Source organism: Chiloscyllium plagiosum, unplaced genomic scaffold (assembly GCF_037043375.1).
Source record: "Chiloscyllium plagiosum isolate Xiang-an unplaced genomic scaffold, Cpla_swu_hap1 HiC_scaffold_7, whole genome shotgun sequence".
NCBI lineage: Eukaryota > Metazoa > Chordata > Chondrichthyes > Orectolobiformes > Hemiscylliidae > Chiloscyllium > Chiloscyllium plagiosum.
In genome coordinates this window covers 28742302-28757972 of record NW_028270145.1, presented here as the reverse complement: position 1 = coordinate 28757972, position 15671 = coordinate 28742302, and the positions used below count along the sequence as shown (strand labels likewise).

Genomic DNA, 15671 nt, shown 5'->3' with positions numbered 1-15671 from the left:
CACCAAGGTCACTGATGAGCTTTTAGAAGGATTTTTTTTCCCTCTTCATCCCACTACCTCTATATGCTGGCCTCCTCCCAAAGCTTGGGAGAAGGGACCTTGTTGACTTTGAGACTTTGGAGGGAATACACTGGCATTTTGGCTTAAAGGTCACTGGCTGCTGACAGTGTTCTGTACAGATGTAGGCTCACCCTCTTTGGCCTCAGCTTCTGGAGGTAATGGGTCACTGACAAAGGGGAGAGGAGAGGCAGAACACATCTGGATGTACTGAGATGGAGCTGTCAGGGTGCCTGTCTGTTGCTTCTCCTCCCTGTGAACACCGCTGGCAACATGGCTACCTCCCTGAGGATGTGGGGAATCTGGAAGGAGGTTGAGGTGCCTTGTAACCTGTTGGCTCGCCACATGCTACGTACCCATAGCTCAAGTAGCAGAGTGCAGGACTCAGTTCATATCTAACCACTGAGGGTTTTGCTAGATCTCGGTTGCCAAGGTAGCTACCGCACTTTTCAGGGAGGCTACCAAATGCTCATAGATGCTGAACTCATTACAAACCTGAGTGTGTGGACAGATTCTTCTGTCTTTTGTTCTAGCCTTCAGAGCCCCTCTAGCACATCTGCCTGATGTTCTCCTGCAGGTTATCGCCAAGAACAGAAGTACATTTACTGCATTAGGTGGGCAGGTGCCTGGTCTCTAGTAGTTCTCAAAGTGTCACGGACTCAGATGTTTCTTCCTCGAATGGCTGTGGATACATGTCAATGATGTGTTCAGCAGCGTATGTCCCGTGGGTCTACTCCACTTAAATTAACACTTAGGTGACTGCCTCTGTCCTGTTTTAGGAAAATGCTTGCAGATACATCCCTCGCCTTCCTCCTCAGAGATGGTACTGATGCAGAGGGTCTCAGGTTGTGGTCTCTTTTGATGTGTAGATTCCAGCATGGCTCTTGTGCCTGAGGAAAAGACAATAAATCATTAATCCGTGAAGATATTCCTCATATGGTGTGGTGACAGGGTTAAATGAAGGACGGGAAAAAGCTTGTGAGGTCAAACAGCCTTTTTCAGTTGTAGACCTTATGTAATTAACCTCTTCTTAATCATAATAATAACATGGGAACACTTACAAAGACCAAAGAGGAAAATGGGTTCCTGATTTAACATCTAATCTGAAAGCCAACACCTGAATGCATTGCTCTCTGTGTACTGGACTATGGTGAGAAGAATCATGTTCCTTGATGGAGGACGTTTTACCCAAAACGTCGATTTTTCTACTCCTCGGATGCTGCCTGATCTGCTGTACTTTTCCAGCACCACTCTAATCTTGACTCTAAACACCAGCATCTGCAGTACTCACTTTCGCCTGAGAAGAAGCATATGGCAACTACTGCAGGCTTATAACAATCATTATGGTAATTGTAATAAACCAAATATGGCACCACAACAAAATGCAATTAAACGGCAAGTTTATGTGAATAACGGTTATTCTGCTAGTAGGTATTCAATTAGAACCTCACAAAAGACAAGTAAAGCACCACATAGCCCCAACTAGCTACACACCATTTTAGAATTATTCATGTTATTTTGAAATGGTATTCAGAAATTTGTCTTTTAATTTTGTACTTCTGCATTTTAAAAGATTCAAGGCAGCATGGTAGCTCCGTGGTTAACATTGCTGCCTCACAACACCAGGTTCAATTCAAACCTTTGGCAACTGTCTGTGTGGAGTTTGCACATTCTCCCAGTGTCTGCACCAGTTTCCTCCCACAGTCCAAAGATGTGCAGGTTAAGTGGATTGGTCATGCTAAATTGCCCATAGTGTCCAGGGATGTGCAGGCTCGGTGGATTAGCCATGGGACGGGATAGGTCTTGGTGGGATGTTCTTCAGAGGGTTGGCGTGGGCACGATAAGCCAATGGTCTGCTTCCACACCATTGTAATTCTATGATTATGCTTTGCTCTGAGTTACCAACAGCAATCAAGCAATTATTCAACATTGTTCCACAATCCAACCTTAATCCTGCATTTAAATAGCATATTTCATGATCATAGGACATCCCAAAAGCTTTGCACCCTATGACGCCAATTTGAAGTATAGTTACTTTTGTAATGTAGGAAATATGGTAGCCATTTTTTCTCACAGCAAGTTCCCACAAACAGTAATGTGACAATGACTAGAAAATCTGTTCTTGCACTGTTGATTATGGGATAAACATTTGTCAGAACACCAAGGAATAATTTCCTACCCTTTTTGAGATCTGCACAAGAGTACTTCTGCATTTTAAAATATTCAAGGCAGCATAGCTCAGTGGTTAGCATTGCCACCTCACAGTACCAGAGATCCGGGTTTGATTCCTACCTTGAGCAACCGTCTGTATGGAGTTTTCACATTTTCCCCGTGTCTGCGTGGGTTTCCTCCCACAATCTAAAGATATGCAGCTTAGGTGAATTGGCCATGGTAAGTTGCCCATAGTGTTCAGGGATGTGTAGGCTAGGTGCATTAGTCAGGGGAAATATAGAGTAATAGGGGTAGGGGAATGGGTATGGAGGGTTGGTGTGGACTTGGGCCAAATGATCTGTTTCCACACTGTAGGGATTCAATGAAATGGCATAACATCTCATCCTCCAATACAACACTCCCTCAGAACTGCTGCTTCACTACCTCACGAATGACCTTGTGGGGTCAGTCTTTGTTTTTGAGCTCAAGTCCTAAAGTGAAACTTAAACCCACAGCTACCCGAGTTTGAGGCAAGAATGCTATTCCTTAACCATAGATTGACTACTAGGTCCTAAAGAAGTCATAATGCCACCCAACAAATTTAACTAAAGTATCACTCCCCCATACACTAATCATTCCGATTTAAGAGGACTTAAATCATTCCTCTTATCCAAGCACTTTAGACTTCTTAACCTGACTTCAGGTGGATGCAGAAATCTCGGTTTTTATTGTTCATTCATGGGACGTGGCTATCATTTGCTGGGCCAGCACTTATTACCCATCCTACTTGTCTTTGAGAAATTGTGAGAAGTAATGAGCTGCCTTCTTGAACTCTACAGTTCATTTGCTGTAGGTGCACCCACAATGCTGTTAGAAAGGGAGTTTCAAACTTTTGACCTAACAATAATGAAGGAATATCAATATATTTTATGATGGTGAGTGGCTTGGTGATGGTGGTGGTGTTGGGCGGGGGGGGGGGGGGGGTGGGGGGGGTGGGAGATGACAGGTGGTGGTTTCCCATGTATCTGTTGCCCATGTCCTTGAGGTCACTGCAGATGGTTGAACCCAAGACACTATTCTGAGGAACTCCTGCAGATGTCCTGCACTTGAGATGACTGAATTCCAACAACCATCACCGTTGTTTGTGCAGGTACGATTGCAACCACCAGTTTTCCTTCTGATCTCCACTGACTCCAGATTTGTTCGGGATCTTTGACACAACATTAAGGCAAATGCAGCCTTGATGTCAAGGACAGTCGTTATTACCTAATCTCTAGAATTCAATTTTGTACATTTTGAACCAAGACTGAAATGAGGTCAGCAGCTGAGTGGCCTTGTGGAACCCAAACTGATCATCAGTGAGCATGTTTTGATAAACAAGCACTGCTCAATGGTACTGTTGATGACACCTTTCATCACTTTACTGATGATCAAGAGTGTACCAATGGTTCATTATAGCTGGGTTGGATTTGTCCTGCTTTGTGTACAGGACATAGCTGGGTAATTTTCCACATTCTTGTCGAGATGCTGGATGTTGGCATGGGGAAGGTATTGGTAATCTTCATTTTTGAATCATTGCAGTCCATAGGGGAATAGGTATATCCACAGCACTGTTAAGAAGAGAGTTCCAGGATTTTGACAAGCCACTCTTAAGGAAGTGATATAGTTCCAAGTCAGGATGATTATGTGGATTTGATTGAAACTTACAGGTGGTGCTATTCTGAACTACTGCTTTATTCCTATTAGATAGTAGAAATTACTGGTTTTTAAAGGCATTGTCCTAGGAGCCTTGGCATGCTGCTGCAGTACACACTGCTGCAACTGTGCATGCATAATGGGGATGCCAATCAAGTCGGCTGTAGAGAATATCATATGGGGAGACAGCATAACAGGGAGGTGTCATCATAGAAATATAGAAGCAGGAGCTGCCCATTCAATCCTTTGAGCTTGCTCCACCATTCAATATCATCATGGCTAATCACTGAGTTCAATACCCAAATCCTGCCCTCCGCACATATCTCTTTATGTTACAAGAGCTAAATCTACTTCCTTCTTGACAACATGACCTTTTGGCCTCAACCATTTTCTTTGGTGAAGAGTTCCATGGACTCACCATTCTGGATGAAGAAACTTTTCATCTTACACCATTGTCTAAACTGAGATGTCACATTTCTTTATAAAACATTAAGTTATCTCAGGCATGTGTCTTGAAAGAAGTTCTGTGATTTACCTATTAATGAATCAAAATCTGCAACCTATTCTAAAAGATGAAAGACTAAACAGCAATCTAGGTTTGTTCAATATACAGCATCAGTGTATGACATTATGATCTTTTGCTATAAATTCAGTGCCCTATGATCCTACTCCACCTGATGACGGAGCAACGCTCCGAAAGCTTGTACTTCCAAATAAACCTGTTGGATTATAACCTGGTGTCGTGCGATTTTTAACTTTGTCCACAGTAAAAAGGTCTACCCCCTATCCTTCAACTTTGACTCCTGATTCAGGACTTCCCCCTACTATCTGGAACAGCCTTGCTGCCACTAACGTGTCCAGTCGTGTTAGAATTTCAGATGTTCCTGTCACAGAGATGGAAGAAGGGAATATTACGAAGTAGGAACAGCAATGGTTAGGATGAGGTGGGCGGGAGAGCATGCCATGGGAGGGGGCGAGGTAGACTTCATATATGAGCGAGTCGTGATTTGAAACGGCGTAGGGCGAATCTTCAATCTTCACAAAGTCGTCGCATTGCAACAGGGGCGCCGTTTTTAACCGCGGTTCTTTTGCAGGGTCTCTCCAAGTGAGTTAATATTTAATCCTCTCCAATGAAAACAAACACGGGGGGGCCAGGAAAACCGCGCATGCGTACATTTATACCTGGCCGTGGGGGGGGAAGCGCGGCGCGCACGCGCAGTAACCGGTCTGTTCCGTTAAAGAACCGTTTGCGCGTGCTCACTTTCCTTTGCCGGGGTTCACGTTCGTTTATTTTGTTTTTGTTCATCCCCAGTTACATACCCTGATGGTTGGGGGGAGGGCGAGAGAGAGAAAGAAAAGGAAAGGGTGTCTGTTTTTTCTAAAGGAAAGAAGCAGAACTGACGTAGGATGAGATTCGGAACCGATTCAAACAGCGTGTACCTGGCGTGGTTCGGCGCAGCCCCGTGTGGGAACGCGCTGGGGCGGTTGGAGTTTGAAAAAGGGTTCGGGTGGCTGGGAGGGAGTGGGATTGCGCGCCTGCGCAGTTCGATCCGAAAGACGCTCGGCCCATTGCGGTGGAGTTTCCGCCGTGGGGGGTGCGCACGCGCAGTCGCTTCTAGCGACTGCGCGTTGTGCGGGGAGATTGGCGACTGCGCACAAGTAGTTTGCTCCTTCCCTTTCCCCCCCTCCCCCCACATCTCCTTGCCTTTCCTCTGTCTGCGCCGGGAGCGACTCAGTCAGAGAGAGAGTGTGAGTGAGTGAGTGACGCGGTGGAGGTGTAAGGGACTGACGCGGTGTTTACGTCTCGGTGTGAGTGTCCAGTGGCAGCAGAGAGAGCCGGGGACTTGAGGGAAATAAAACCGGTAAGCGAGATAAATCGAAAGAGAGAGAGATGGGTTGGTGTGGGTGTGGAGGGGCGGTGTTGAGGAGGAGGAGGAGATGGTGGTGGTGAGTGAATAGCAGCTCGGATCCGAACAATGGCGGCTGGCTTGTTAGAGAACAAGGCTCCGAGATCGGCAGGGGAAAGAGTGAGCGAGAAGGGCTTTCTGGTTCTCCCCGTTTCTACTCCAGGAACAGCCTCCAGCAATGTTTACATCGAAATGAAAACACCCCCTCCTTCCCCTCAAACCAATCATCCCCCATTCTTCCCCCCCCCCACCCGCTTTGGAAAAAAAAAGTCCCCGCCAAAAATCTTGTGCATTAACGACCACAGCCATTTCTCCCCCCCCCCCCCCCCCTCTACCTTTTGGCTTCTAAAGACATTTTAAGAAATGCATCCACCAGAGAAACTGGCTTGTTCCTATTGCAACACCACTTTTCTATACCCCTCTTAATTTGCTGTTTAAAAGAAAATGGGCGTCGCACCACCACTGGCAACAAGAAGTAAGAAGACCACGAGTCGGTGTTTCCTGTGCCATTGCTGTCATCTGTGCACGTTTTCTTTTAAGTCTCCCCCTCCCAAAAAAATCGCACATTGCCCTGCCCGTTTTTCGGGTCTTGGTACGCAAGAACCCCCTGAATCCTGAGGTGCTGAAATGAAATTAGACAAAGCATGTTCCATTATTTGAATTCTTCTAGCAGTGCAGCAATCCATTTCTTCTAAAAGTCTTCTAAAAGTGAAAGAATGTAGTTCAACTACTGTTACTGATCTTGTATTCTTACAGGGTATCCTCAGAATTAGCTGCACGAATAATACACTTTTGCCATGATGAATGGTGCCACAAACAGCTTTTTTAAAGGGTGAAACTGACATAATAATGCAAATTGAAAGTTAATAGAGTATATTTAAACCCTTGTGACATATCATGGATATCTTGAACCAGTTCAAAATTAAATTTTTAATGCAATACTTTGAAGGCAGTTGAAATATTTATTGTTTTATAGTAATCCTGTATATCTGTATACAGTAACATGAATTCTGAAACAATTAACCAGGTGCAGGTATGCAAATATTCTTTGCATATTTCCTGTGGGATCTTCATTTTAAATGCTGTGTTGGCCTAGACTTTCCTTTACTGTTTAGTACAGGAATAAACAAAGGACTGACTTGAAGTAATATCACTTCAGTTAGTTTTACCATCAGGCTTTTTGTTAAATGAAGTAATTGCTATTCTCGCAATGCAATATTCAGAAGTCTCTCAGAAATATTTTTGTCTGAATTTTACATGTTTTTTTTTCTGACGTCCTGATGTTATACAGCCAGGTGATGCTGTGCACGTTAGTCAGATTGTGAATTCAAATGGCCCACGTGTAGTAATTATATTTGGTTATTGATATCTGTTCCAGTCAGTGCTTTAGAAACTCTTTATTTTAATGTGGTCTTTGAGAAGAGATGCATTTACTCTCTTTAGTTACCAGAGCAAGAGTTGATGATGGGGGTCATTTATCAAAGTTTTTTTTAAAATGCAGGTAGGTTTTAAGTTAAAGTACAGTATCTACCTTTCAAATATTTTGATCAAAGTATTATTTTATTGTAATGTATCAAATAGAGATTTACATAAGATACCTTGATGTCCAGTTTGTAACTTCAAAACTCCATGAAAACCCCACGGTCTGTAATTTGGTGAGATTGTAGAACTTGCTGCTTAGAGCCACACAGTGGCTAGAGCATGCACTACGTACAGATCTGTTCAGATCATAACAATCTTCACAGTCTCAATTTCTGCAAGAACCGCCACCCCCCCCCCCATCCTCCAATTCTTTACAAATCCTATCCTTGGCCTTGGCCATAGCCCTTCCACTCAAATGTCACTGTGGATGATTTTTTAAATAGTTCCCTCTCCTAACAGTAATTTTCACCCTCCCATTTCAATCGGATAATCTAGTGTCATCTGTTCACTAGCTTGATCCATTTTTGAATGAGTTTAAATGTCTTTTTGCTGAGCATTGGGAATACAGGCCAAGGTCCAAAACTGTAATCTTTCCATCGCCTCCTACAACTGTATGTTTGTCTGAAACAGATGGTTTCCAGCTTCTGCATTTCTCTTAAGTCCAAGGCTAAACTTCTGATCATGACAGCTACTTACATAATCATTCAAAGTGGCTGCCTCCATCTCAGCCCATGATTGGGTAAAATCTTCACCTATGCTTTTGTTGCTTCTATATTCTGCTGAACTGCATCCTATCCTCTACAATGCTTAACTTATACTCATTCAAAAACCTGAGCTATTATCCTGTCACCCCACCTAATATCACCTTTGTTTCAATGGCTGTTTAATATCTCTTACTCTTCTGAAGACCCTTAAAATTATTTTTTCTGTTTTGAGCTAAGTAAATTCGTTTTGGGATGTCCATAGCTAGCAATTTTAATGACAAGTGTATGACTGAGTATTGTAATTTCAGGAGGTGAGGCTTGGCGATATGAAGCAGGTGATGATACTGTTGTGTATGAGATATAATCTCTACTGTATTTAACACAGATGTCAGTATCAAGAAAGTCTCTGTATTTATATGGATCCAAATTTATTATTAATGAACTCAGGATCATACTTCCTTCCTGTTGCGTGCTTCAGTGGTATGTCTAAATCCTGTACTTAGTGTTATTGAAAATGAATGGTTGTAAGATGTATAGGACAATTATTTCAAAATATAAGGAACATATCCAGGTTGTCCTTGAATTATAGTGTGTGTTCTTTTTCATTTTGATATGTTTTGCAAAGAGCAATCAGACTTGAAGGATTATAGTGTACCAATTCTTGCAGTTAGGGAGATGAAAAGTACATGTTTTTTATGTGGGGTCTTTTCATGGCCACTATATGTAAAGTGCTTTGCAGCCAATGAAATAATTTTATTGAAGTGTGTTAATTGGTTACAACCTTTCCTGCGTTACAACAGTTTACATCCAGAAAGGTCCCAGAATCAGCATTGTGATAATAAACAAATAACCTGTTTCACAAATGGTGCTGGAGGAATTCACCTGAGAGCTCTCCTCTGCTCTTGTTCAAAATTGTGCCTGACGAGAGCTTGAGCTAGTGCATCGTTCAAAAAAATGGCTTGTTTTAGATTAGATTAGATTACTCACAGAGTGGAAACAGGCCCTTCCGCCCAACAAGTCCACACCAACCCACCGAAGAACAACCCACCAATACCCATTCCCCTACATTTACCCCTTCACCTAACACTGCGGGCAATTTAGCATGGCCAATTCACTTAACCTGCACATTTTTTGGACTGTGGGAGGAAATCGGAGCACCCAGAGGAAATCCACACAGACACTGAGAATGTGCAAACTCCACACAAACAGTTGTCTGAGGCGGGAATTGAACCCGGGTCTCTGGCGCTGTGAGGTAGCAGTGCGTGCCACTGTGCCGGCCACTAAATCCTGCACTCTCTCTACTGCCATGATATGTCAACCCTAAGGTTTTAGTTGTATATGCAAATAGGAGAGAATTCGAAATTATATCGTTGAGACTGTCTATGAATTGTGGATGAATTAGCTTTGATTTTTGTCGTCTTTACTGTTGAGATACACAAGTGGATAATTGTTTGTTGGAATTCTATTGATTCCACTGATTGTGGAAAACGTCCAATTATGAAAGCTAAATGAATAAATTATTGAAAAGCAAAAAAAATCCTTCCTTAGAAGTTGACTATCCTAGGTATCTTTGGTTTCTATTCTTACTCGTGCAGTTTATGGGCATGTTGAAAAGTTAAAACAAAATTTTTCAGGATTGTGAACTGCACAAAGGAATTTAATAAGTCATTCAGCTTAAGAATAGTTTGATTTTTTTAATATATAAATTCATGAGACATGAGGTCCACAAGGGTAAAGATATGTTGATCTTTAAAGGTGGATGAAGAAAAGGATTTGGTGATTATTAATAGTTTACTGATAAGAGTTTCACATAAACATATTACGATCTCCATTTGCTGTAATGATGCTCAAGGGCGTTTGATTGCGAGTTGAAACAAGTTATTCTAACCTTTATACATCTTTGATAAAGCCACCTTGAAATGCTATGTGCAGTTTATCTTCAAAAGAGTAATTGCTTGGTTAAGTGTGACAATAATTCCACAATTTGAGGATCCAGGCTATGAAAGGAGACTCTCAATTGGGCTGTGTTCACAAGAAAAAGATTGAGGCAAGATGCATATTTTTAAAACACTGTGTTACATAATGCCTATACAAATAGGTCACTTAGCTTGCACAGAATGCTAAAACAGGTTGAGAGCGTAAGACTATGACATCTCTGACATGAGGTTAAGAGGTCTGATGTTTATTTCTAACCCCATAGACTTGTGAATTTATGGAACAGCTTTCCACATAAAACACTAAGTGCAGTGCTTGTTGGTATCGTGAAAATTCAAAGTAGGATAAGAATCATTTGGGATTGGAGTTGGGATTTACCAGTAGAACTGAATATAGACAGGTAGCTGCCTGCTTTTTTTGAGCATATTCCTGAATTTTGAATACCGCTTTGGGAATATGATGTCAGGCCGTCATCTTGACCCTCACTAGTAGCTTACAGTTTTCGACCAATGATATTTAGATTTACAATTCTGCAATGGCCTTTTTTTTCCATAGCGAAAAGCATTTTTGTATGGGCAGATTATTAGTCTGACTGTCAGCCCTTTTGTTCATGGGTTCAGGCTGTGCTGGAGAGACTTGAGCACAAAGTCTTTTAGAGTCATAAAGATGTACAGCATGGAAACAGACCCTTCGGTCCAACCCGTCCATGCCAACCAGATATCCCAACCCAATCTAGTCCCAGCCCATATCCCTCCAAACCCGTCCTATTCATGTACCCATCCAGATGCCTCTTAAATGTTGCGATTGTACCACCCTCCACCACTTCCTCTGGCAGCTCATTCCATCTCTTTTACATCTTTTGTGGCACCTTGGTGCAGCACCATGAATGTTCAGTGGTTTAGAACACCCCTGTTGCCCTCAGGTGGTCATAAGATCTTGTGGCACTACTTTGAATAAAATTAGGAGAGTTCTCCCTGGCTTCATAATCAATGTATGTCCTTGACCCAGCATTAGTAAAGCTAATTATTTGGTTAACACAGTTTTGGCTATGGGCTTTGCTTTTCATAAATTGGCTGCAATGTGTCTTTCCTTTAAAATTGTGGCTATACTTCAGAAAATATTTTAATAATTACAAAGCATTTTGGGATAACTTGAGGTTTTCAAAAGTACTATATAAATACAAGTCTGTTCATTCTGCATTCTTAACGGTTGTGCTGTCTGTTATTTGGCTCTGACCATTCACTCTTTCTGCCTTAGATGGCTTATGCTCTTCTCAGCGTAGCTCTCTAGGATTGTGATAGTATGCAGACATTGTTATCAGGTCAGATTGCAGTTCCCATGTCCTCAAGGAAGGGAAGTGACTGTGCAATCTTAAATATATTCAGGAGTCAAGTAAGTAAAGCCCTCAGCCCTTATTTTCAAAGATTACTTACCAAGTACTGTTTAGAGAATACATGAATAAAACAGGTCTCAATACATTTTGAACTGAATGCTTAGAGATGTGAGATTGCAGTGTAAGGTCAGTTTTGTAGTACTGTGTCCATTTATACTTTATACACTGTTCCATAAACCAATGAGAAGAGCAAAAGCTCTGGTTATAAGGACCTAAATGACGTTATTTTTAAGTCACTAAATATTCAACTCCTTTGAATTGGATGTCCACAGCATGCAGCTTTTAGTTATTTAACAGAAATTCGCTGTCTGGCTCTATTCATAACAATGGTCAGATGGAAGCAGAATATAAGCATTGATAAAATGAGGTCTAGTTTTGTATTCGCGTCTTTTCACACTGATACAGACTTAAAGTCTTGTTATACAGTATGAATTCACAGGCTCCTTAATCCGAACATTGGAATTGTGAAGAAAATATACTACAGCCCTTGTACTGTGCAGATAGTTATGGTAGGTGTACATGATGCAATAATAATGGAGTTGTTGATGAATCATAGCAACCAATTAGTCTGCTAATTTGCATCAGAGCCAGATAGGATGCAAAGAAAACCTTTGGTGGTGAAGATGTTTGGGAATCGTGCACCAAGGTCACCTGTTCCTCCCAAGCATGGTTCACTAATGATATGATATCTTGTATACATGTACAGTTGATCCTAAAATATTATTTTCTGAAATAAATCTTTTATATTGTCTCAAGAAAAATCTCTGTTGACCAACCTTCACTTTTTCCGCATTGCTGAACATTTGTTTTTATGGTGAAGGATATGTTTGCACTGTTCAAGCTTTACAAAAAAGTAGTTAAATGCTCTGCATGCTAGAAATCTGAACCAACAAAGAAAAAGGTGGAAGTAGTTAGCAGGTCAGGCAACATCTGTACAGAGAAACAGTTAATGTTTCAGTTATGACCTTTCTTTAAAATTTTGGTGAAAGGTCGTCTTGACCTTCTCACCACAGATATTGCTAGACCTGCTGTTTGTTTCCTGCTTTCTTTTTGTTTGGAGCTTCAAATAAATTTACATTTTTACCCCATCTTTTGCATCCTAAAAATATACCTGATTGCAATAAATTCTTTTGAAGTGTAACCAAGGCTTCTCAGTTATCACATGGCAGCCATTTTATGCACACAATAGCCCTTGAAGCAGCAATCAGATTGATCGATCATTAATTTGTTTTGATGGTGATTATTCAAATACAAATATTTTTTAAACCTTATTTTGATTAAAAGCAGGAAAGACTGAAACAGCAGGGCAGACCGTATTTGTGGAGTGAGAAACAAAAGTTAATGTTTCAGGTCAGTGACGTTCCATCAAAACTGCAAGATATTTGTGCAGTTTTGAACCAAGTGTATAACTTTCTTTTCAATTTCATATTTCCAATATCTGCAATGTTATTAGTTAATTTCCCCTCTTTTGAATGTAATAACACATCTGAGGGTTACCTCAGATTACAACAGGATCTGGACCAGATGGGCCAATGGGCTGAGAAGTGGCAGATGGAGTTTAATTCAGATAAATGCGAGGTGCTGCATTTTGGGAAAGCAAATCTTAGCAGGACGTATACGCTTAATGGTAAGGTCCTAGGGAGTGTTGCTGAACAAAGAGACCTTAGAAAGTGGATAGCTCCTTGAAAGTGGAGTCGCAGGTAGATAGGATAGTGAAGAAGGCTTTTGGTATATGCTTTCGTTTATTGGTCAGAGTATTGAGTACAGGAGTTGGGAGGTCATGTTGCGGCTGTACAGGACATTGGTTAGGCCACTGTTGGAATATTGCATGCACTATTGGAAAGATGTTGTGAAACTTGAAAGGGTTCAGAAAAGAATTACAAGGATGTTGCCAGTGTTGGAGGATCTGAGCTACAGGGAGAGGCTGAACAGGCTGGGGTTTTTCCCTGGAGCGTCGGAGGCTGAGGGGTGACCTTATAGAGGTTTACAAAATTATGAGGGGCGTGGATAGGATAAATAGACAAAGTCGTTTCCCTGTGGTCGGGAAGTCCAGAACTAGAGGGCATAGGTTTAGGGTGAGGGGAAAGATATAAAAGAGACCTAAGGGGCAACTTTTTCATGCAGAGGGTGGTGGGTCTATGGAATAAGCTGCCAGAGGATGTGGTGGAGGCTGGTACAATTGCTACATTTAAGAGGCATTTGGATGGGTATATGAATAGGAAGGGTTTGGAGGTATATGGGCCGAGTGCTGGCAGGTGGGACTAGATTGGGTTGGGATATCTGGTCGGCATGGGCGGGTTGGATCGAAGGGTCTGTTTCCATGCTGTATATCTCTGTGACTGTGTGACTCTGTATCAAGCTGCAAAACTGACAACATTCCACTCCTGTGAAAGCCCAAAAGATGTGCAGTTAGATGTTTCAATTGTGGATTGGATCATGTCCAATTTTTGTTATAGTCACTTATAGCAATGGTGAATGAAATGCTAAGCATCTTCTGCTTTCTTCATAGGTAGTGCTACTCTCAACAGCATTTGTGATTTATCTGCTTCCTTTGCTTGTATGTCACATACAGATGATTGCTTTAACTGGAATAATGTCATTTGCAGATGCTTTGGAACAGGTAATGACAGTCTTTTGTGGTCAGACTAAATTGTCAGTTTGTCTGTTGCTCGTCAGTGTTAATGGACATATTTGCTAGGAAAGTCAATGGCCAGGCAGTCTTTCTCAATGTGAGTAGCATCATTCTGTTTATGTTAATGACTAGGATGCACAAGCGCACGATTGTTGTTGCTACTTTCTTTTGGTTGCATTTGTCATTTACATTATAGTATTTCAGCACTGGCATTGCCATCATCAGTTGCTTCATTTTGGGCAATTCTGTTTTTGTATCCCAAAACCACTGCCGATCTTTGGTAGTGAGTTGACATAATGATTCATACTCTGACTACAAGTTGGGCAAGACATTTGACAAATCCAATCAATCATTGTACATCTGTTGGCTGTTGCATTGCTGTTTTAGGCCTCGCTGTTTCAGAATCCAGGCAAAGAGCTATGGCTCTCATTACATGACCTGTGTAATTGACTTGTTTAATTGCAATTTTTTTTCTTGTTTAGCTTCAGATTCATCTGACATGCTCAGTCTAGTATTGCACTAGATTTTATAGTGGTCAGCAATGACTTCTTCCATTGTAACTGTGCACCCTAAGCTAGTAAATATTGAATTATAGTTTCAATTTCACCCAATTTATCTCTCCACTACAGGCACCCTGCCTCTATTCCTGATGAAGGGCTTTTGCCTGAAACATCGATTTTCCTGCTCTTTGGATGCTGCTTGACCTGCTGTGCTTTTCCAGCACCGCTGTAATCTAGAGTCTGGTTTCCAACATCTGCAGTCCTTGTTTTTACCAATCTGTTCTCTTGGTCAAGTATGGTGCTATCATATAGCTTCAACCGTCATGTTGGGTCAATTTGCACAGATCATGATGTTACGTGACAAGCGAGTGTGTATCTGACACCTGATGTTCTCATTCAGTTTTGACCAAACTAATCTGTTGTATGGTATACAGTGATTCATCAGAATCTTCAGCTGATATCTATCCAGTAACCATCTGTACCTGCTTGTGCTTCCTTCTAGACGTACATTTGTTTGCAAAATAATTCAGCTTCTTAGTGAGAAATCTACTTGCCCCATGCCTGAGGACAGGTATGTCGCCATCCTTGAATAGAAATATCTTTTGCCTTATGAATTTATTTGTCTAATTATATTCAGTCGTATCTTGTGTTGTATTGTGTAACAGATCCAGTTCTAAAGTACTAGTGAGCATGTATTAATCTCGGTTCCTACAAGTCTAGTCACCTTTCACAAAAGCCTTTGGGGGTGGAAAAATGGAAAACTCTGAACTTTTTCAACTGTTCCTCCAAAAGTAGGCTACTTTAAAAAGCAATGAAGTGTTCAATCAGCGATGATCATATTGAATGGTAGGTCAGGCTTGACAGGCTGAATGGCCTACACCTGTTGCTATGAACAGGGTGTGTTGCTACCGGGGTTGAAATAAGTTCTGATATTTTCAAATTTAGAAATTCAGTTCTGGTGCCATACTGGAGCTTAGATTTCTTAGTTTTCAGTCAATATCTTGTGGTAGAGCTCACATGACTATGACAAGCCAAGAGACACAGTGGTACAATATTGCATTTCTATCCCAAATACTGCCTCCTTTATTGGATGATTATTCATCTTTACAGAGCTTCGTTCTCTAGCCACGTTTTAATTTGGCAAAAAGGTGTATTTTTAATACATCAATTCCATATGATTAATGCATTTTGTTATCTTGGCTTTCTCAAAAGGCCACACAGGTCTTTCAAATTATTTAATTAATTTCCTGTATACACATAGTGTTCCATGCATTA

The 15671-nt window shown here is 41.4% G+C and overlaps 1 protein-coding gene and 1 long non-coding RNA gene across 10 annotated transcripts in view; one reads left to right on the top strand and one right to left on the bottom strand.

Moving 5' to 3' along the window:
• LOC122551425 (uncharacterized) overlaps nucleotides 1-5452 on the bottom strand; it is a 64378-nt gene extending 58926 nt beyond the window's left edge. The window contains exons 1-2 of one of the 2 annotated variants that reach the window (XR_006312100.2): nucleotides 5344-5452; nucleotides 553-947 (exon numbers count right to left, since the gene is read on the bottom strand). This is a non-coding gene — a long non-coding RNA (uncharacterized LOC122551425). Of the gene's footprint in view, nucleotides 1-552; nucleotides 948-2349; nucleotides 2917-5343 lie in introns of those variants that run through there. The other variant, XR_006312101.2, reaches the window with a different exon arrangement.
• creb1b (cAMP responsive element binding protein 1b) overlaps nucleotides 4799-15671 on the top strand; it is an 87104-nt gene continuing 76231 nt past the window's right edge. The window contains exons 1-4 of one of the 8 annotated variants that reach the window (XM_087988876.1): nucleotides 5629-5765; nucleotides 12549-12614; nucleotides 13774-13884; nucleotides 14899-14967. Coding sequence is in view for 1 of the 8 variants with exons in the window: in XM_043693301.2 (XP_043549236.1) it covers nucleotides 12606-12614 (9 nt within the window). In the remaining 7 variants the exon portion in view is untranslated. Of the gene's footprint in view, nucleotides 4822-4984; nucleotides 5009-5628; nucleotides 5766-12548; nucleotides 12615-13773; nucleotides 13885-14898; nucleotides 14968-15671 lie in introns of those variants that run through there. The other 7 variants (XM_043693306.2, XM_087988877.1, XM_043693301.2 and 4 more) reach the window with 7 other exon arrangements.